The sequence below is a fragment of the Saimiri boliviensis genome, chromosome 12 (assembly GCF_048565385.1).
Source record: "Saimiri boliviensis isolate mSaiBol1 chromosome 12, mSaiBol1.pri, whole genome shotgun sequence".
Taxonomy (NCBI): Eukaryota; Metazoa; Chordata; class Mammalia; order Primates; family Cebidae; genus Saimiri; species Saimiri boliviensis.
This window is the reverse complement of record NC_133460.1, coordinates 112,023,640-112,045,967: the sequence shown is the minus strand read 5'-3', so window position 1 is coordinate 112,045,967 and position 22,328 is coordinate 112,023,640. Positions and strand designations below refer to the sequence as shown.

General features: G+C 49.5%; 1 protein-coding gene across 5 annotated transcripts in view; it reads right to left on the bottom strand.

Moving 5' to 3' along the window:
- PTPRE (protein tyrosine phosphatase receptor type E) overlaps positions 1-22,328 on the bottom strand; it is a 178,468-nt gene that overhangs the window by 42,515 nt on the left and 113,625 nt on the right. For all 5 annotated transcript variants that reach the window (XM_074383084.1, XM_074383085.1, XM_074383086.1 and 2 more), the window contains one exon: positions 3,062-3,177. In XM_074383084.1, coding sequence (XP_074239185.1) covers positions 3,062-3,170 — 109 coding nt within the window. In that variant the 5' untranslated portion in view covers positions 3,171-3,177. The remainder of the gene's footprint in view (positions 1-3,061; positions 3,178-22,328) is intronic.

Genomic DNA, 22,328 nt, shown 5'->3' with positions numbered 1-22,328 from the left:
GCAGGTTTGGGAAATAAATAGACCATACTACTCCTCTCATTTCATCTAAAGCTTCACGGATTGTAAAAAGTAGCATTATTTTAAGAACCACTGAGAAAGAAAAAAAAAATGATACTGATTATAATTGTGAAGTACTACCAATTTTAAGACACATCCCCATATAGCCACATTAAATATGAAAGAAACAGATGAAACGTGCCCGGGGGCGATCCTCCAGCTTGCCTTTCTGGTACGGCTGTCTGTCTTGGAGAGTTTCCATGGCAGCCCAGATAAGCTTCCCCATGCTGTGTAATAGCTGCTTGGATTCCACTTTTTGGATAGACCAAAATAGGATGGACATTTAAGTTGTTTCCAACTTTTCTGCTATTACCTACAATTCTGCTATATATATATATATATATATACATATCTTTGTGTCTCGCAAGTGTTTCTGTGGGATAGTTTCTGTGTTAGCCTGTATGCCTGTTACATTTTAACATGATTGTCAAATTGGCAGCCCGAAGTTTCTAACTTCTACAATCATCCATAGCAGGGGTCCCTGCCAACTGCCTCAGGACACAGGCGGGTATCTGTCTGTGGCCTGTTAGGAACGGGGCCACACAGGAGGAGGTGAGCAGCAGGTGAGCGAGCATTACCGCCTGAGGTCCACTGCCCGCCAGATCAGCGGTGGCATTAGATTCTCACAGGAGCTCGAGCCCTGTTGTGAACTGCACATGCGAGGGATTCTTATGAGAATCTGATGGCTGATGATCTGTCACCATCTCCCGTCACCCCCAGAGGGGCCGTCTAGTTGCAGGAACACAAGCTCAGGGGTCCCACTGATTCTACATTATGGTGAGTTGTATAATTATTTCACTGTATGTTATAATGTGATAATAACAGAAATAAAGTGCACAATAAATGCAATGCACCTGGACCCTCCCCAAACCACCCCCACCCCGATTCCATGCAAAAACCGCCTTCCGTGAAACTGGCCCCTGGTGACACAAAAGTTGTGAAGTGCTGCCCAGAGTGTGCACCGGAGCCAGCTCCTGTTCTCTGGGAGGTGGTCAACCCTTTCGATTTTGGTCCATCTGATAGGTAAAATGATGTCATTTTAATTTGCATTTCTCTAATTTCTAGAGAGCTGAGCATCTTTTCATTATTAGTGAAACATAATTAACTGGATATTTGTCTTCTGCCTGGTCATATTCTCTATTCGTTTCCCTACTTTTACTTTTTATTTTTTATAGTCAAAATTTTATTATATAACTTGTAACCATTTACCTTCAATTCCTTCTGTAAAAGAATGTCTAGATGAGTACTGAATATATTTTGTTCAGTGAGCAAATGAAACATCATCCTGTTATTTTGACACACTGTGGCAAAGTGTTATCATCTGAAATGGCCCTTCATACTTCTTCCAGGGATCAGATGAAGATTTTCTTTTTTGATGGAGTCTCACTGTGTCACCCAGCTGGAGTACAGTGGCACAATCTCAGCTCACTGCAACCTCTGCCTCCTGGGTTCAAGTGATTCTCCCACCTCAGCCTCCTGAGTAGCTGGGATTATAAACATAGACCATCATGCCTGGCTAATAGTTTTGTATTTTTAATAGAGATGAGGTTTCACCATATTGGCCAGGCTGGTCTTGAACTCCTGACCTCAGGTGATCTACCTGCCTTAGCCTCCCAGAGTGCTGGGATTACAGGCATGAGCCACTACACCGGCTGATCAAATGAAGATTTAAAGGGCGCTTCACGGGGTCAGGTTCCCCTCCAGAATTCTAGGCCAAAGGAACCCATCTGCGCCTTATAACCCAAGGCCCATTTCCACCTTGCTTGTGGACCAGTAGCCCTTGCTAAGCACTCAGAGGCCCTAGTAGAGGCTGGACTGAGGTGTGAGTTTCACATTTAGTTCTGCTTTGGGTGCTGAGGTCCCATGACTGTCCTTCTCCTGAAAGTAACACCCCACATCCGTGGCAATATGTGAGCCAAAAATTTTGTTTTCAAATAAACTGAAAAGCCTCAGATGTGGAGTGGACATCATCCTGCTGGTGCCACTCGAGGGACTGTCTGAGAAATGGCTTGGGAAGATTCTTCCCCACTTTTGTGCAAATGGATGTTCTGCCACTGTGACTCCCACATGTGATGACGGTATGTTCGGGCAGTTTGTCAGGTGTTTCTAAATGGCCAGTTGATTAGCGTTGGGAAGAAAAGTCGGGATCGTGGGTTGAAACAACTCATTGAACCCCCAGTGACCTGCCCCTGAAGGGCTGGCTTGCAAAGAGGTAGGTTTATATTTGCTGGCAGCTTCTGGTTTCCTGTTTTTGGGGTTTTGGATTTCTCTGAGGTTTCAACATGAAGAGGAAAATGACAGGTGGGCATTTAGAACTGCTGTCCTCGCTGGAGGCTCTGGTGGCCAGAAATTGTCACTCTTTCTTCATCCTGGGGCCAATGGTACATTTGCAGGACATTCGTCCAGGGTTAGAAAATCATGTGTGGTCCTTGATCTGACTTTGTTCACAGCCCCCACCCCCACTGCCCACTTGCTCTTTTCTGCGTAATGCCTGGACGTCACGGTCCACTCGTGAACACGTCAGCAGACATCTCTGAAGCAAAGACTCTTCTTTTGAACAATAAAGCTAATCAGATGCCAATATCTGACCTAAAGCATTAAGAATAATTCTTTAGTTAATATCACTGTCACATCAGTGAGATTAACTGTCACATCGCCTCGTCAGTGTATGTTCATTGTTGGTTTTCTGCACAACGGGATTTGGGGGGATTTTTAACCCTTTTGCTCTCCTGCCTCCAGCCAAGGCTGACCCCGACTCTCAGCAGGGGTTGTAGATGGGTTGCCTCCAGAACTCTAAGTTTTGCTGAACCATCAGATGCTAAACTAGCGTATCTAGCCTGCCTGTTTTGAGAGGCACAAAATATTAAAAGCACACTGAGAAATTCAGCCACACCACTCTTCTCTTGCCCTAAGCCCCTTTATCACCCCCAGAATGGTCCCAGAAGCTTAGGAGGAGGCAGTGGGGGAGGCAGCCAGGGAAAGGGAGAGGGGGATGGGTCCTCACCTGAGGTCGTGGTGGTCTCGTTGATGTCAGCAGCGGTCTCGTTGCCCCGGAGAGCCCTGGTGAGCGGCAAGCTAAAACCCGCCAGCAGGAGTGGACACAAGGGCTCCATGGCAGACCTGCAGAGAGGCAGGGACAGGCTCAGAGGTCACCCAGCAGCAGGCATGGGACCCTCCGGCAACCGGCAGTGATGATGAGGATGAGAGCTAACTTCATTTCAGGGCTTCCTCTGAGCGAAGAACTTTGCCTGTCACTTTCACCGACCATCTCACTGAGCCTTCCCAACACCAGGGGGTACAGTCACTGGCTATGGCCATTCACTCAAAGGAGGGAACCAGGACTCAGACATCCTGCCTGGCTGATGGTTAATGGGGGTGGATCGGGAACTGGAACCCAGGGTGATCTCATCCCAGACCCCTGCCGTCCCCGGAACCACAGCAGAAATCACATCTGGGTGACTTAGCCTCGTGTCCTGGAGCCTCTGCCATCCACCCTCCACTCCCCGTGCTAATTCTACCTCCCTTCCAAGCCCTGTTCTCTGGCCATGCTGTTCTCTTCACACCTAGCAAGACCCTGCTTTTCAATCTGTTTCTTCGTACCCCCCTCACTCTGCCTGGGAAACCTGGATCCCTTCGGAGCCTAGTTCAGGCAGCGTCACTGCCCAGCTGCCGCCAAGTTCTCTATTCCTTGCTGCTCCGGCACACTCAGTCTGACTCCGGCACACTCCGTCTAGCTCCTGCATGCTTGGTCTGGCTCCAGCTTGACCCTTGCGTCTGACTGTAGCCATGTCTAAACTCTCAGGTGAAGCTGCCTCTGCGGGGATGGGGCCGTGGTCTGCTCACCTTGACAGAGCCAACTGGGCAACCTGGGATGCAGGTGGGTATTTATTGGGGGTGGCAGGTGGGAATGCTCAGGGGCAGACCCAGATTGTAACGTGGCTCAGACCAGAAAAAGGCTCTTTCCTGCTGAGGACCCGTGGGCAATCACATCTTCACCTGGAACTCCATTTTGCCAAACATTAGATCATCGAGAAATGTGACAGTGGTTGCCTGGCGGTGTGGAAACCCCTCCCTAGAGGCTCATTGGCAGGTGCAGGTGGGCAGTGGCACCTGCTGAATGGGATTTGCTGGGGACAATGCAGAGTGCAGTGGCGGTGTGGCCCCCCCACCCCCTGAGCCCTGTCCAAGGCCACCCCCACCAGCAGCCCTCTCCTGCCTGAGGCCTCCCTCAGGGAGGCGAATGGACCCCATTTCAGAACCGAGGCCAAGAAACATCCATTCCCTGGCTGCTCACATGTTAAACACTAATGCTTGTAATTAGAGAAGACATCTGAATGAGCGTGAAAAATCCTAATTATGTTTCAGTAATCACCACTATTAAGATGAAACCATTATAAGGACATTATAACAATTAGCCCAGAACAACTATGATGGTGGCAATCAGCATTTTTACTTCTTTCCTCTTTTTTTAGTTTCCAAAATACACATTTTAGATTTATAAAATGAGCCATATACACAAATAATTCCGTGAACACTTACTATGTGCTGGGTATTTGATATTGGTATTATTTGCACCAATAATTTCACAGGTTCCTGAAGGATAAAGAACTGGCCCAAAGTCAGGCTGGAGGATACGGAGGAACTGTGGCTTGAACCCAAGAGCCCTGGAGACAAAAGTCCTCACCCCACTTCACACTGCCCTGGCCCTTCTGTGACAGGCAGCTCTCCCACATCAGCACACATTGTTTTTTAAAAAAATCTCTTATTGCACACAGCCACAGTACTTTTAATTTACTTGAGCAAATTAGGGAGTAATTGATTGGGAAGTATTAATTGGTTTAATACAACTCCAGAGATGCAGAATTCCTAGTTGAAACATTTTTCTTATGCATTATTAATTTGATAACCCTCCTCTCCAAGTGATCTAAGAGTAGGCCTACACCCTTGAGAAAGACAAAGATCATTCTGTTCCTCTATTAGGCACTGAGGTCCGGAAGTGTTGGGGGAGCCGCAGGTGATTGTGCTGATGTGACAAGCAGTGGGCGGCAACCCACAGAATTTAAAGCCTGTCCACCTGCTGGAGGCTGGGTCTGTCCCCCTTATATTTTAAGGCCAATGACATCTTGCCAGTCCTCCGCCATTTACTCTCAATGGGCTTGCACAAGTGACCGGGTAAGCACAGACACGAAGCGCTCCAAAGACGGTGCTTGGAACAGTCATTAAAACCATGCAGAATTTTAAGGATTTGTATTTCATTAGTTTCTGCTGTGAGTCTACCAAATATTGAGTATACAGAGCACACATTGCATGTGATTTCCAGAACAGAGATGAGGAAAGGAGTTCATTTATGATAAAGCAGGTTGTATATTTACTCCCCACAACGGTCAGCCAGCTATCAATGTCATTATAAATCTGTCTTTTTATTCCATCTGAAGGCTTTTTAGTATTCTTCGCTGGGCAAGTCCTTAGGTCAGGCAGCCTGGTAGGCCCTGGAGATGCAAAGAATGTAGTCTTGTTTCAGCCCTAAAGCTGCTTATTGAGGAGGAAGCACAGGCAGAAGGATAGCCGCCCTAGTAGCCCCTCCCAAGCTCTCAAGATGAGACCACAGTGCTAAGGAGCAAAGGGGAGGGAGCGATGAGTCCTCTAGGCAGTCAGTGAAACCTTCCCCAGAAATGCAGTGCACAGTGAGTCATCCAGGATGGAAGACAGAGGGAGACGCAGGTCAGGGGACAGAGGAGTGACAGGAGCCAGACGGCAGCCACTGTCCAGGCACTTCACGGTTCTCTGGCACACGAGGGAAGCCAAGATGAGTGAGGAGGTAAAGTCTGAAAAGCAGTTGGGTAGGCCCTCAATGCCATGCTGGAGTCTGGCTTGGCCCTAAGGTTCATTTTCCATTAACAATCTACATTATTAGAGGCGCCTGGGAGCACTAAGGAAAGATGCTCATTCCTGTGCCCAACTCCAGATGGAAGAAATCCCAGTATCTGAGGAATAACGGCTTTATATAGACTGAAGTTCGAAAACGTTGGCTATGAGCCGCCATGAAAGTTTCGAGAGGGAGCCCTGGAAGCCACGCATCAGTTCCTGATACAGGGTAGCCTTTGCGGCTGGAGAGAGGTCCAGGAGCCTGAGCATCACCTGGGAGCGTGTTAGGAATGCAGAGTCTCAGGCCTGGCCCAGACCTCCCATGTTTTATGAAGATTCCTGGGTGGTTCCTCTGCTCATCATTTAAGACATACTGGTCTAAGCAATGGATTAAGAAAGACCATGCCAGGGGCAATGGGAATGGAAAGGAGAGAGGGAGTTGAGGATTTCAAAAGATAGAGTCCAAGGCAGGGGTGGTCAGTGGGATGTGGGTGATAAATGGGGAGACAAAGGTATTGGGGTTTCCATCTTGGGAGCTAGAGTGGGAGGGGGTATCATTCATTAGTTGAGACAAGGAGAATGGGGTTCCAGGGTGGGGATAAGGATGATTTTTAGCTGGAGGCATAAAGCAGTAATATAAGCTCCGGGTCACTGAGCTCCTATGAAGCGGGATAAGCTGTGTGAGGGTCTGAGATAAATGACCTCATCGGCCCTCACGGAAATCCTATGAGCAATGTCCTGTTGTTACTGGAGATAAAAGGTTGCATTAGATAGGACAGTGGGACATTCCAGGGGAGGCTGCCAGGAGGAGGTGCACTTGAGGTCTAAGGCCTAGTCAGAAGGGGAGGTGGAGACTGGGAAATGGTGGCTGGGCTGGGGGAAGGGCAGGAGGCAGGTCAAGGTGCATGACCAAGGCTAGTAAAGGGACTTTCCTGAGCCCTGAGCACTTCCCCACATCCCTGCCCCCTCTCTTGGGATGGTCCCATCTCTCTCCTCACCCTTTTCTCGACCCCACCAGTTTTTGAGGTTGAGCAACCTGAGGCGGAGTCTTTCCTGGGATCACACTGTCTGGCGCTGTGTAGGACGATCTGGGTTCTGGACCTCTCAACCAACCCAGGAGACCACAGAGGGTAGGGGCTGTCTCATGTCCCCATTTCCCAGCTCCTCACTTCGTCCCGGGCCACCTCAATAATTGGGGCTTTCAAGGAATTTGAGGTCAAGGAGCCATCCCTGGGCCAGTGTCTCTAAGCAGGAGCCGTCCAGCTGGCCCCTCTGGCCCCCTCAAACCCAAATGTGCCCTTTCCAGCTGGCCCATGAGGTCCAGCAGTGGACAGGCCCACACTGCCCCCTGCAGCTCAAACAGGGTAGTGTTTTCTCTCTGCAGCCCAAACCCATCACCTGCAAGGTCAAAACATGCAGCTACTTTGCTTTCAACTAAGAAACAGACGAGGGTTCTTCACAAGGAAGCAGGGGACAATGATTTGGGAGCCATACTCAGGTTTCAAAGCCACCGCACTTAAAAGGAATGGGTCCTGGAATGGGTCCCATATAATTTCTCATCCAAACCAGGACTTGAGAGCAAGGGGGGGCTATAATGATTAAAAATATACGCTTCTCTAAAACATTTATTGGCCAGTGATTCAATTTCATTAAGTTTGGAGACTATTCAGTAATTCTATTCACAAAATATTTTTTAAAAATTAAACAATCTTTCTGAAAACAAAATAACAATGTATTTTGATGTACATGAATATATTATGGTTTTAAGAAAACTTTTTTGGAGGCCCAGGCAGACAGATCACTTTGAGCTCAGGGGTTTGAGACCAGCCTGGCAATATGGCAAAACCCTGTCTCTACAAAACGTAGAAAAACTTAGCTGGGCATGGTGATGCGTGCCTGTGGTCCCAGCTACTTTTGGGGCTGAGGTGGGAGGATCGTTTGAGCCTGGGGCCTGGGAAGTGAAGGTCGTGATGAGTCGAGATCGTGCCACTGCACTCCAGCCTGGGCAACAGAGCCAGACCTAGTCTCAACAACAAAAAATAAAGAAAAGAAAAGAAAAGAAAAGAAAAGAAAAGAAAAGAAAAGAAAAGAAAAAAGTCTCTTTGTATTGATTATCTGAAAATAAAATGAGAACATAAAAGAATAGTTATTCTTGGTACACATTCACAGGCTCTGATCAATTTTTTAGCCTTATCTCTTCCTAATATGATTCATTCAATACATTTTTTCAATGTTCTTATTATTTTAATTTTTTTTTTTGAGACAGAGTTTCGCTCTTGTTACCCAGGCTGGAGTGCAATGGTGCTATCTCGGCTCACCGCAACCTCCGCCTCCTGGGCTCAGGCAATTCTCCTGCCTCAGCCTCCTGAGTAGCTGGGATTACAGGCACGCGCCACCATGCCCAGCTAATTTTTTGTATTTTTAGTAGAGACGGAGTTTCACCATGTTGACCAGGATGGTCTCGATCTCTCAACCTCGTGATCCGCCCGCCTCAGCCTCCCAAAGTGCTGGGATTACAGGCTTGAGCCACCGCACCCGGCTTATTTTAATTTTTAAAATAAAATTGGCTGTGTTTTTTTTTTTTAAGCTTAGCATTTTGTGAGCTCTCATCATTTCATTCACTTTATTGCTTCCTTGTTTTTGTAGAAATAAATTTTAATATCTTCCTGTTCATGATCCCATTTGTTTGTTTGTCTGAGGCAGATTCTCACCCTGTTGCCCAGACTGGAGTGCAGTGGTACCATCATGGCTCACTGCAGTCTCAACCTCCAGGGCTCAAGTGATCCTCCCATCTCAGCCTCCCAAGCAGCTGGGACTATTGGGGTGCACCACCATGACTGGCAAAATTTAAAACTTTTTTTTTTTTGTAAAGATGGGAGACAGGTCTCACTATGTTGCCCAGGCTAGTCTCAAACTCCTGGACTCAAGCAATCCTCCTGCCCTGACCTCCCAAAGTGCTGGGATTACAGGTGTGAGCCACCACCCCACCCAACCATAACCTTTGTTTTCAATAATTGTAATTCTATAAAAGTTCAAAAGCCAAGAGTTCTGTGTGTGTAGGTTTTCTCTGGTGCTCCGTTTACTGCGTCCTTCATAATATATTTCCAACTAGTTTGGAGCTAAACTGAACTCACACTTAGAGCCTTGTTTAAAGAAAGGTTCAACATCTTTTTAGGACACTTAGGTTTATTTACAAAGTAATTATTTGAAGGCCTGAACATTTCTAGAATCTGACTGATGATGAGCAGCAGAGAGAAAGTGCATACTACCAAGCTGCAGTGTTTTAAAAAATTCAACATCAGCCTAATTACCATGAATTTACATTTTAGTTACTCTGTGTACGTATAACTATTTATACATTTGAGCATCAACAGCTTCTATTTTAACTGATGAGATGTCCAATTTGAACACAATTATAAATGCTGTGAGACTGGGTGGTGGCTCGTGCCTGTAATCCCAGCACTTTGGGAGGCCAAGGCAAGCAGATCACTTGAGGTCAGGAGTTTGAGACCAGCCTGGCCAGGATGGTGAATCCCCGTCTCTACTAAAAATATAAAAATTAGCTGGGTGAGGTGGCGCATGCCTGTAATCCCAGCTACTTGGGAGGCTGAGGCAGGAGAGTAGCTTGAACCTGGGAGGCGGAGGTTGCAATGAGCCAAGGTTGCACAACTGCACTCCAGCCTGGGTGACAGAGCAAGACTCCATCTCGAATGAATGAATGAATGAATGAATGATGTGTACACTACAATCAATTCCAAGTACAGTACATATTACTACAAATGCTGAGCTTTACCCACACTTATAAAATCATATTTATAATTCCCCTGCAAATAATTTTATCACGATGCTGACTCTTCCACTGCATTTCCTGTGACATTAGCGATCAAGTCAAGGCTTTGCCTTTGACAGAAACTTCCAGGTTGTATTGGGATTCCATGAAATGAATTTTAAAAAAGTAACACCACTGTTAGAATGGACCGACTTCGTCTGAAAATCACTGCTTGAAAATGACATGGATGTAACACTGGCATCATCTGATGATTTGTGAAGTTCTTTTACCCTCGGGAGCACTAACAGCTATCACTTCACCTTCTGTAAGTACACAGTGAAACCCGGAATTGAAGATGAACAGAATCAGCTGAGAAGAGTCATTTGATCTAAGTGAAAAGTCATGTTTCACAAGCAGTTTGCAAACACCTGCAATTTAGCAGCCTCAGGTACAGGGTTCTTCAAGCAGTCACTTAGTGAATACTGATGATCTCTTAGCAGCCTTTCCTTTCTTTCTGGCTTCTATGTGGTCAGTGATACCATTACAGTCCCCTAGGTAGTTAGTAAATGTTTGTAAGTATTTTGCACAAATTACAAATTATCACCAACATTGTTATCAACTTTCTGGAAAAAAATCAGTGCTTGATATGCCTTTTTAAAGTTATTCCTGACCGACACGTTTAATGCAAATTCAGAAAGTTCTACTGAAACAGGATTTAAATAGAGTTGGAGATTCATACCATACAATAAATGCCCAAGCCCATGGAATAAGAGTTCAGACTGTTTTCTACAAGTTGTATTGATTTCCAGAAAATATTTCAAAATCACCTACCCTGTAATTTCTCATGTTTCCCACAGATGCTGATGACCACGGCATTTCACAGGCCATGATGTGGGCCACAGCTCAACTGGCTGGTGCCACATGTGGCCAGCAGGAGCCCCAGCCTCAAAGCCTCCTCCCACCACACTGGGAGGCCAATGGGAGTTGGTGTTCTAACCCACTCTTGTAACCTTCCTGTTGTTCTTGAAAGGTAAGTGTTACTGACACTGTGTTAGGAAAGGGCGGTGAAAGAGAGAAGGCTGTGGCTGTCATCTTCCAGATGTAGTCGTCATTAAAGAAAAACTGATCCCTGCACAGCTGCCTCCATCCTAGGAGGAGATCATAGCAGAAGCTGGAAGGGCCAAGTGGACAGTCTACGGGACCTTCCTGGATTCTGTTAATGCAAATATCATTTAAACATTAAAAGTTTAATTTTTGGCCAGGCACGGTGGCTCATGCCTGTAATCCCAGCACTTTGGGAGGCTGAGGCAGGTGGATCACCTAAGGTCAGGAGTTTAAGACCAGTCTGGCCAATAGGGTGAAACCCCGTCTCTACTAAAAATACGAAAATTAGTCTGGCGTGGTGGCAGGCACCTGTAATCCCAGCTACTCAAGAGGCTGAGGCAGGAGAATTGCTTGAACCCAGGAGGCAGAGGTTGCAGCGAGGTGAGATTATGCCACTGAACTCCAGGCTGGGAGATGAAACGAGACACTTGTCAAAAAAATAAAAAAGTTTAATTTTCAATTTCTCTAAGATGAAAACTATGGAGCGAATGTGAAAGTGGACAGGACACGGAGACAACTCGCAGAAAATAGGGCTGTCTCTGTTGAAGAGAGAAATACGGTCCCCTGGAGAGGATGCAGAGAGACCGGGTGGCATGGTCAGAACTGAGTCCTGGGGCCCTCCGAGATTTAGGTGTCTGAGCGCTGTGTCATGAGACTCACTCATTCTTCCTTCTCTCAACAAAACGCATCTTGATTCTCCCCTTACCCAGTCTCATCCACATTTTGCTGTCCTGAAGGTTCATACCTGAGCCAGGTAAGGAATGAAGCCTTGCCCAGGTCCGACCGATGGCTGGACCCGCCCCTCATCTGGCACAGTCACGCTCACAGGTACTTCATAGTCCCCAAAGGCCACTGCTCACTCAGAAGCGATGTGCTTTGTCAGAGGCCATCTGGCAGGGCCGTGGACAAGATCAATATGGGAGACAGAACCAAAAAGCCCTGAGCAGAGCCCACACGACGCGGCTCCATCCCTCCACTCTTGGGGCTGAGCAGTAATGGTGAGAAACAATGGAAGTGCTGGGAATGCTGGAAACAGCACAGCCCTCCCGCTGTCTCCCACAGAGCAGAGGGCACCCAGCGCTGAACCTGCAGCCCCTCCATGGAGCCTCTGCTCAGACGTGTGGCTGACAGAGGAGACGCTGGCCAGCTGTGCCACCCTGCCTAACTGTGTGAGCCCACCCTAAATCAGACCCCCAAAAGTGATGATGGCTGGGCTAAGCTTTTGTGGGCAGGTTTGTGCCACACTTTTGATTTCAAAGGAATCTGTTCAGCTGCCAGTTGAGGGAGACTCTTCGGACTCACAAGTACCTGTTCGTTGCGTATTCATCCATCCATTCATTCAGTATTGGTTCCTAAGAGTTGACTGCCAGGATCTGGAGCAGGCGTCCCCAAACTTTTTACACAGGGGGCCAGTTCACTGTCCCTCAGACCGTTGGAGGGCCGCCACATACTGTGCTCCTCTCACTGACCACCAATCAAAGAGGTGCCCCTTCCTGAAGTGTGGCGGGGGGCCAGATAAATGGCCTCAGGGGGCCGTAGTTTGGGGACGCCTGATTTGGAGAGACAGTCAAACAAGACAAACACTGCCTTTGGCCCCTCCTCCCACCTCCCCACTTCCCAAGCTTGCGATTCAGCCAGAGAGAGAAAAGACTTCAATAACTAGAACGCAGCTGTGATGTTAGGCCAGGGAAGCACACCGTGAGGTAGTGACGCCCTGCCGGGTGCCTGCCCCTGTCCAGAAGGCTCTGAAGGGCTTCCTGGGGAGAAGGGGAGTCAGCCAGTCAAAGGGGGCTGTGGAGCTGAGGGAGGCCTGCAGCGGGGAGAGAGCACAGGGCCCTGGGAACCTATAGAACCTGAATGGGATACAAGCGACCAGGAGTCTCCCCTGGCAATGCCAACGATCAGTGCTCAGACATGTCCAGGAAGAGCTTTCTGGGAGGATTATCCATGAACGTGGCACCGCTCAAGGCAGGGGCTAACTCTCACGCGGGTCTCCACCCTCCTGCTATCCCAGAACTGTCACAGAGGAGGTGCTCCACGGGTGTTTTTGAAGGAATCGCCAGGAAAAAATAAGGTGTCACGGACTGGCAACGTGGTTGCTCTCTAGCGCACCAACCCACCGCAGTTTCTGAAGGGCCTGGGCCACAGAGTCCGAAGCCTGAGCTGGTCTGACGTCTCTCTCTGCCTCTCTTTCTCATGAACTGTCATCCTCTTTCTCCTCCCCAGAGGAGGACCTTTTCCAGAACATTTAACCTCTAGGTGCCTGCGTCCCAATTAGTGACACAAGAGAATCCCACGAGGTCATAAATGAGTGAGTCGTGTAAACTGTAACTCATCAGGCAAGGGCTGGTTATTACAGCAGCATGGCCCCATTGTTCGCCGGTGCAGCAGGCGTGCGGTGGAGAACTGCAGACTCAGCACAGTGAACGGTGGTGTTTGCTGAGTGGACGTGGTCTCCGCCGCCACGTCTTCCTGGGAGGGGCTCAGAGGAGCGAGGGAAGCCCACACTGGGAGCCTCTGCCCTTTCCACAAAGGAGCCCGCAGTTCTGGGGCCCGGGCCTGCTCCCCGGGTCTTTCTTGGAGGTTTTGTGTCCTCCTGTGACAGTTGGTTGGGGAATGGAGGTCAGTGTTCTGTCCCTGCCCCCCCGAAGAGCAATCTCTCTACAAAACTCTTTCAGAAACATCCTGGGCGGGTCTGACCGCTATAGCATCGATGCCCAGGAGCTGCCTGTGCAGGCAGGTGGTGGAGGAAGCTGGCAGCCCCTCAGGCGCCAGCCCCAGTGATGCCCACTGCAGGGCCTTGGGCAGGCCTGGGCTTACAGTCCCGTCTCAGCTCAACTTCGACACAAGTCGTCTTTTCCTCATCCTCGTCTTCAATGACTTGTTATTCAGCGGAAAACAGACATTTTCCAGCACATTTTCTCTATTCAGAAATAGACTAAAGCTTCTGCTGGAGTCTGGCATTCTCCCAGACAAAGGAGTCCCACGGGCCTTCGGCAGTGCACTGCCCGCAGGGAAGTCATCCGGTTGGGCATCCCGACTCGGTTCTCCCACGGCGTCCTTCTCATCTGCCGTAAGCGAGGTCAGGGAGAAGGCCCTGGGTGGTGTCTGGGCTGAGTGGGTCAGTTGTGCCGCCTGCTTCAGATGCTCCGTGGGCTGGCGACTCTTCTGGTCTTTGGGGCTGATGCTCACAGGCCTGGCTCTCAGTGGGCACTGGGTCAGGGCTGGTGGGGAATAGTAGTGCCAGGAGCCAGGACGCACCCACGTGTCAGAGAAAGGCAGCAGCCTGGAAACCTGCAGACCGGTCTCCCGTCCACCATGTCATTAAGAACTAGGAGCCTGCAGCCACTTGGAAGGATTCTTGAGGTGCTCTGCCCCCAGCTGGGGCCCTGAGTCCTCATGAAGCTTCTGCATGGGGCCTCTGATGACTTACCTGGACCACAGCACAGCGGCCCAGTGGGCTCAGAATTAGTAGCTGGAGGATGAAACCCCCCCCTTATCTGCCTCTGAGGGGTCTGCAATCAAGAGGAAGGATGGCCCTATAAAGTAAATAACCGCAGGACAGGGCATGGGGGGCGAAAGGCAACTGAAAAGTGGAGACACATTCCAGGGGGAGGCTTCTGGGGGGACACTGAGCAGAGACGGAGCAGGATTGTGCTCCCGAAGGAGGACAGATGAGGCCAGAGGGGACAGCACTCAGGAGAAGGGCCAGATGTCTGGGATTGGCAGGGCTGGGCCAGGGCAGGGTGGAAGAGAGTGGTCATGGGTGGGGACTAGGCTGCATCCCAGAGGGTCTCCAGGCCTCCCCAGGGATGGAGGCTTCTTCCTGGGGGCAGATCCCTGCTCCTGGCCTTGGCTTCGTATTCTGGGAATGAACGCATCAGAAGTGAGAGCCAAGGAGCCCCGTGCCCCAGTGGGCCACTCAGCCGTGCTTGAGGGAGTGGGGTCCCAGTGGTAGAATGGGGCTGTCCCTTCCGCTGGATGCTGAGGGCGAGCCTCCTGCAGCAGGGGCAGTGACCCTCTGCAACCTGTCCACATGATGGGGCTGAGCTGGGGCCAGCTGTGCTGTGCACCATCTCACCTTCGCCCCATTTTTCCTAAGAATTGCAGATTCCCTGACCTTCAAAGGCAGCTGGAGAAAGAAAAGATGGAGGAGATCTGCAATTCCCAGCCTGGGGCTGGCAGCGGGTTCAACGATACACTTCAGGTCCTAACCTCCAAGTGTCGCCATGTGTGACCAAAGGGTCCCTTCTGCCTGCCAGGAGAGAGGCCACCTGAGGTCGCAGAAAGGACTGGGCAGGCGCGGGGTGATCCCGATCCCATATTTAACTGATGGGCGAGGACGATGGCGAGGGCGATGGCGAGGACGATGGCGAGGATGATGGCGAGGAATGGCGAGGATGATGGCGAGGACGATGGCGAGGAATGGCGAGGATGATGGCGAGGATGATGGTGAAGACGATGGCGAGGATGATGGCGAGGACGATGGCGAGGACGATGGCGAGGACGATGGCGAGGACGATGGCGAGGATGATGGCGAGGATGATGGCGAAGATGCCTCCTCACTTCTCCCAGAGCCTGACTAACATGGCGAACCTCCTTTGGAGACAGTTCTGTGAATAATGTATCTGACACGGGCTGGTGAAGCACAATGTTCTCCGGAAATCCATTAGTCTGCACGGTCAGTGTTCTGCTCTCACTGCCTTTGGAGTCTCCCAAGCCCCAGCCAAAGGCGGGACCCTCCCCTGCAGTCTCTGCCGTGACTTGTCCTGCCCTGGGGAGGTGGAGACTCTCCGCATGCAGGTGTCCCACCTCGCTGCACCTCTCAGCTTCTTTGTTTCTGTCAAAAATACAGGCTCCCGAATGGCGTCCTCTGGCTGTCCTGGGACTGTCACCTGCCCTGTCACAGCCAGGTCGGCTCAAAAGGCAGGGGCGGCATCTCTGGTCCAGATTGCCATCTCTCTCAGTTCATTTATCCAGGATCTTTTGGCAAAAAGAGAAAGACTAAGGATTGCCCCCTTTCAGGAGAGCTCAGCCTGCTTTCTGGGGCTCTTCAAGGGCCATCCATCGGTGCACGGAGAAATATCATGAATGCTGGTGTGGAAAGAATGCCTGGATCCCTTTCCAAAGGCTTCCGTGGCCCACGCTTCCAGTATCTATCCTGGTCATGAAGGCGCTGACCCACACATTTCTGGGTTAGGAAGGAAAGTGAAGGCCAGGAGCCGGACGCTGACCCCTCTATCCTCTGATAAATCTAAGCGCAGAACAGCCTCAATGAGGACAGTTACTACAGGGAAATGGCATTCCCAGCCAGTGGACAAGCGCCTCCTTTCACCTATAACTCAGAGCCCACCTTTCACTTGCATCCTGTCGGGGGCTGGTCAGTGGGGGCTGAATTCTGGGGTGCTGGGTATCCCTCCATGTTGCAGGCCCCACAGAAGCAGCCGAGGAGGGACAGTGCTAGGAAGCAGACAGCCACACAGACCATCAGGCCCCATCAGGCCTCTCGCCACAGAAAGCAGAGGCCAGCAAGGCCAGAGTATATTTCTCAGAATAATCGCTAATTCTACAAACCAACATTTAGGGCACCGAGTAACACCAGGCCTAGTGCGAAGTGCTCCTAACCTAAATGTTGCCTCACTGCCTGCTAATACCCCCTCTAGGAAACAGGGACTATTCTTAGTCCTGCCCACAGACCCAAAAGCCACAGCTGTGGGTTGACCCTCTCTGCGTCTGTATCTAATGCTGCACCTGTTTTCTGTGAAATCAGGACAATATGACTCACAGGGCAAGATAGTTATTTGTCATACCTTGGAGAAAAACAAAAGCTTAAATAAAAAAGATGTGTTTCTTAAAGGAGAAACAAATGCCATTTTCCAAGATTCAGGTGTGAATATACCTTACATGGATGAAAGATTTAAATAACAATTTTAAAAAACCCTTCAGGGTAAAATGTGCCGACTCAGCGTGTTTCAGATGTGGCTGCGGTGAGCTGGCCTCGCTGCGGAGACGGCTTTGCTTGTGAAAGAGAAAAGGATGCAGAGGGCTTGCCTTTTATCTCTGCTGGTGAAGGCTGGAACTTCACTCTTTTGAACAAAAGTAATTGCCTATGTCTAAATGTAAAATCACTGGAACATTTCTAAAAGACCGGCAAAGAAGTCCATGTGTTAAGAGAGAAAAGGGGGAGGGGAAATAAGGAAGAGAGGCTTGCTGCTCCTGGTCTGGCTACCACTGCAGGGACCTGAAGGGGCTCACAGTGTCCTCCAGGGGTCCAGGCAGGGGACCAGCTGTGCTCTGGACAAGCCCGAGCTGACCCACTGGAAGTGGGTGTTGTTCTGCGTCTTCACTGAGGACAGATAGGGGAAGGGTCAGGCGCCCGTCAGGTGGAAAGGAGGAAGGGGTAAAGAAATATTGCTTTGGCCGGGTGTGGTGGCTGACGCCTGTAATCCCAGCACTTTGGGAGGCTGAGGCAGGCAGATCACCTGAGGTCAGAGTTCAAGACCAGCCTGACCAACATGGAGAAACCCCATCTCTATTTAAAAATACAAAATTAGTTGGGCATGGAAGCACATGCCTGTAATCCCAGTTACTTGGGAGGCTGAGGCAGGAGAATCGCTTGAACCTGGGAGGCGGAGGTTGTGGTAAGTTGAGACTGCACCACTGCACTCCAGCCTGAGCAACAAGAGAGAAACTCCATCTCAAAAAAAAAAAAAAAAAAGAAGAAGAAGAAAAGAAATAAATACTGCTTTGTGCTTTGTGCTGTTTGTGCTGGCCAGCAAGGGTACACGGGTACACGGGCTTCTTGCCCATCCTCCTCATAGCCCCTCAGAGAGGCAATGCCACTCTGCCTTGGACACATGGATGGATGAGGACAGGGAGGTCAGAGACAGTGAGGCAGCAGCCCACTGTACCTGGCTGCGGCTGGCCGACCAGAGAGGCGCTGGGGGTTTTGAGGGCGGAGGTGCTGGGCTGTGCTCTTGCTACTGCAGCCTGGCGCCTGCCTGGGCCATGCAGGGCCAGGCCACAGCTACCCACCATGCTTCCACGCTTGGCCTGCCAGAAATGAATTCTTTTGGTGTTTCTGGAGATACATGGGAAACCTCTGGGGGCTGGAGACTGAATTCTGAGTGCACCCTGGGAGATCGTACCTCTGGAAGTACCTGGCTCTGGTGGCCAAAGATTTATCTCCCTCTCCATACACACATGTCCCCTGCCCCCTATACACAGCAGGCCAGGTGTGTTCAGAGGCCTCTGAGGTCCCTGGGGAACAGACAGTGCCCTGGGAAGGAAGGTAACCCAGGAGTCCGGTGGGAGCTGGGGGGTGCTGCTCCCCTGGGCCCCTGAAGCTGGTCCTGGGGGAAAAGCCCAGCGCTCTGCAGGCAGTGCTGCCTTCTGACCCGAATCCGGTGCAGGCAGGAGAGGCCCCTGGGTTTTGGAGTTCCTGGGGGGGGGGATGAAGAGTGGCACTGGGCTCCCTCCACGTGAGGCCGTACGGAGAGGCTGAGTGGAGAAGCCGAAGGGTCCAGGAGGAGCTCAGGATGAAGGCCCAGGGGCCAGTTCCCAGGCTCAGGTCTACTCCTGACTGTGGGTGACTGTGGAGGTGATGACTGCAGTTTATTCGTCCATAAAGTGAAGCAATAAAATCCATCACTATTTCCACACTCAAACGGCCATGCCCTGACCTCGCCTCTCCAGTGGGAGGCTTTGAATCTGTAGATGGGGTTTCCTTGAGCGAAAAGGCTCCAGCAAAGCTAAGACAGAGAAGCTGAAGCTGTGGGTCCTCACTGGGGAGTCACAGCACTGACCCTATTCCCTGACACTGACAGAATAACAGGGAGCGGCATTTGCCGCAAAGGAATTCAGAAAATCTATTACGTCTAAGAATCAACAACGCTTCATAATTCATTACAGTGGTTTAAAAAAAAATATATATATATATATATATTTTATTGCATTTTAGGTTCTGGGGTACATGTAAAGAACATGCAGGATTGTTGCATAGGTGCATACATGGCAATGTGGTTTGCTGCCTCCATCCCCATCACCTATATCTGGCATTTCTCCCCATATTATCCCTCCCCGACTCCCTACCCCCTGCAGTCCTTCCCCTAGGCCCCCCCAACAGACCCCAGTGTGTGGTGCTCCCCTCCCTGTGTCCATGTGTTCTCATTGTTCAACACCCGCCTATGAGTGAGAACATACGGTGTTTAATTTTCTGCTCTTGTGTCAGTTTGCTGAGAATGATGGTTTCCAGGTTCATCCATGTCCCTACAAAGGACACGAACTCATCGTTTTTTATGGCTGCATAGTACTGCATGGCGTATATGTGCCACATTTCCCCTGTTTTTGAGACAGGATCTCATTCTGTTACCCAGGCGGCTGGAGTGCAGTGGCCTGATGATGAATCACTGCAACCTCAAACTCCTGGGCCAAAGCCATCCTCCCACCTCGGCCTCCCGTGTAGCTGGGACTACAGGTATGTACCACGCTACCTGCCTAATTTGATTTGTATTTTTTGTAGAGATGGGGTTTTGCTATATTGCCCAGGCTGATCTCAAACTCCTGGCCTTAAGCGATCCTCCTGCCTTGGCCTCTCAAAGAGCTGGAAATACAGGTGAGAGCCACGGTGCCAGGCTCAGTGCTTTTTTATATAAACACTGCGGAAGACCCGAGTGCACACCTGTGGATTAATACACCGAACTTTATTTTATCAAAGAATTTTTTAAAAATCAAAAGAAAATTTAAAGCCACAGTATATCCCATTCCCTGAGGGGCTTCCTCCTGGGGGTCCCTGCCTGACTTGGATGGGGCAGGGCCAGATGCTGAGGGGGTGGGGCCGGCTCAGGCACAGGGTCCAGCAGAGGAAGCAGTGGTCCTCTACCCAGGCCAAGAGCCGGTAAGAACGCTGGCGAGTCAGGAAGTCTGTTAAGGCATAATTTCAGTTTCCTATGTACCAAACTCTAATTCTCTAATTTGCATAATTGCAATTATGCGTAGTGTCCTCTTGAAAATGAATAAAAAGTGAAGAGCTTATTCTGTGAGGATTAGGTCTATCTCCATTCCAATAAAGATGACAGACCCACAGATAGCTGGAGACACAGGAAGCTTCTCGAAAGCACATTTTCTCAGACCCTAAAGCCATACTTGAATTCATTTAATCAACAACCAGCAAGCCCACTGGCTAATTACCCACTTAAAGAACATGAACCTTACAACAGCTGGGGCCAAATAAGACAGAATGAACGATATATAACTAGACTTTTACTGGATACATTTCCTCCCTATAGAAGAAAATCGTCCCTGTCTTGAAAGAACAAAGCATAGAAGCCCCTGAAAACCTTAAAGTGATTAACTCTTCATTCTTGAATGGGGGTCACATAAAACCCAAGAGGAAAGACAAAGGTTTCCTCTCCTAATCTCAAATTTGGGAACAACGTACAATGTCTCACAACTCCTCACGAGCTTCAAAGATTACCAATAATTAATTTTTTCCATCCTTGTAGGAGCTGATTGTCATTTTGAATCAGATATACCACTAATACCACCAATACCAAGATACTGATTGAATCCTTTACTCATTAAAAATTATCACCTAAGCAGCAAAAAGATAATTGTGTTTAGGATAATCTTTAGATCTCGCCAAGACCAAATGATTATTACGGAGTAGACTATGATCATGAAAGAGTGCCCCGAAGACAGCAAGGTTAACCTCTACAGATGAAAGTGAACTGCAACTGACAGACACCGAGGACACCGCCCTCAATACCTTTGCAGTCTTGTTACTTTCTCCATTAGAAACTTCCACAGCTCTAACGGAAAGCACCATCAATGTACATAGAACAGCCCCCAGTTTATCTGCATGGGATACGTTCTAAGAGCCCCTGAAGCCACAGATACAGTAGCTATGCGTTTTCCTACACATACATACCTACGTAAAGTTTATTTTCTAAATCGGGCACTGTAAGAGATTAACAACGACAATAATGAAATAGAACAATTCTAACAATACCCTGCCATGAAAGTCAAGTGAACGTGGTGTCTCTCTTCTCTCTCTAAATATCTTGTACTCTACTCACCTATTTTAGACCACAGTTACTATGTTTTTTCCTATACCTATTCTGTATCTATGCTATCCTTTTTCCTGTACGTATTATGTATATATACTATGCTATTTCCTATACAAACATACCTACATAAAGTTCATTTTATAAATCAGGCGCAGTAAGAGATTAACAACAGTAGTAAAATAGAACAATTCTAGCAATATGCTGTCGTGGAAGTCACAGGAGCGTGGTCTCTCTCCTCTCTCTGTAAGTATCTTGTTGCACTCCACACATGTATTTTAAGCCACAGTTGACCGTGGGTAGCTGAAATTGTGGAAGCGGAAGCACGGATGGGGAATAGGGGCCACGGTGTAGCAAACGCAGATGGCACTCTCTGCTCCCTGAGAGGTGCTCAGAGTCATTTTCATTGTCTTCACGATTGTCTTTTCACATTAATGAAGTTGTTCAGGTGCCACAGTCTATCAAGATTACCAGAATTCCAAGGGTGACTCGGGAGCAGTGATGGCAGTTTCTTTCCAATCGACCGTCATCTCCCGGCCCTTGTTCAGAGGACTGGTCTCCAGTATCGCACCTGCCTCCCGTGCCCCTCCCAGCCCCTGTGCCTGCCTGTGAAGCCCTGCTGGACATCTCTGAGGGCCATGGGCAGGTCATCCGCTACTGTGTGTGCCTCCCTGTCTGCTTTTCTCTTTGAACTTGAACCTGAGCTCCTGTGAGTCAGGGTCCTCTCACGGTCTTGCACTTTCTGGAGGGGTCTCTGGAGAGGCAGGGCAGAGTCCAGAGCAGCAGCACCCACTGCAGCTGTGGGAGGGCGGCCAGGAGGACAGCAGGGAGGTGTGTGCCTCCTTCTCCCTGGGGGAGTTGATTCCGAAGCTGCCGGGCACCTCCTGTTCTGGACCCAAGCATCACAAAACGCCTGAAGAATGTGCAGTAGGGCCTTGGGATTCCCCTGCAGGGACAGGAAGGTTGGGAGGAGCACAGCTCTCACTTTCACAAGGTCTGGGGGCAGCCCTGGCTCTGCCCTGTTTCCTGGCTGGGCGTCATCTCAGGTCCTGACTGAGTGCTTCTCAGGGAGCAGGTGTGCCGGGAGCACCTGAGGAGTCAGAGCTGCTGATTCAGGAGGACTCACGGCTGCTGACTCAGGAGGGGCCTGGGCAGTGCTGGGAGATTCTCTAGGGCTTCCGAATACGGTAAAGATTCTCTCTCTTTCTTTTCTTCTTTCTTTCTTTCTCTCCCTCTTTCTTCTTTATTTCTTTTCTTCCTTCTTTCCTTCCTTCCCTCCCTCCTTTCTTTCTTCTTTCTTTCTTTCTTTCTCTCTCTCTCTTTCTTTTTTTCTTTCTCTTTCTCTCTCTTTCTTTCTTTCTCTCTCTCTTTCTTTCTTTCGAGTTTCACTCTTGTTGCCCAGGCTGTAGTGCAGTGGCACGATCTCCTCTCACTGCAACATCTGCCTCCCAGGTTCAAGCGATTCTCCT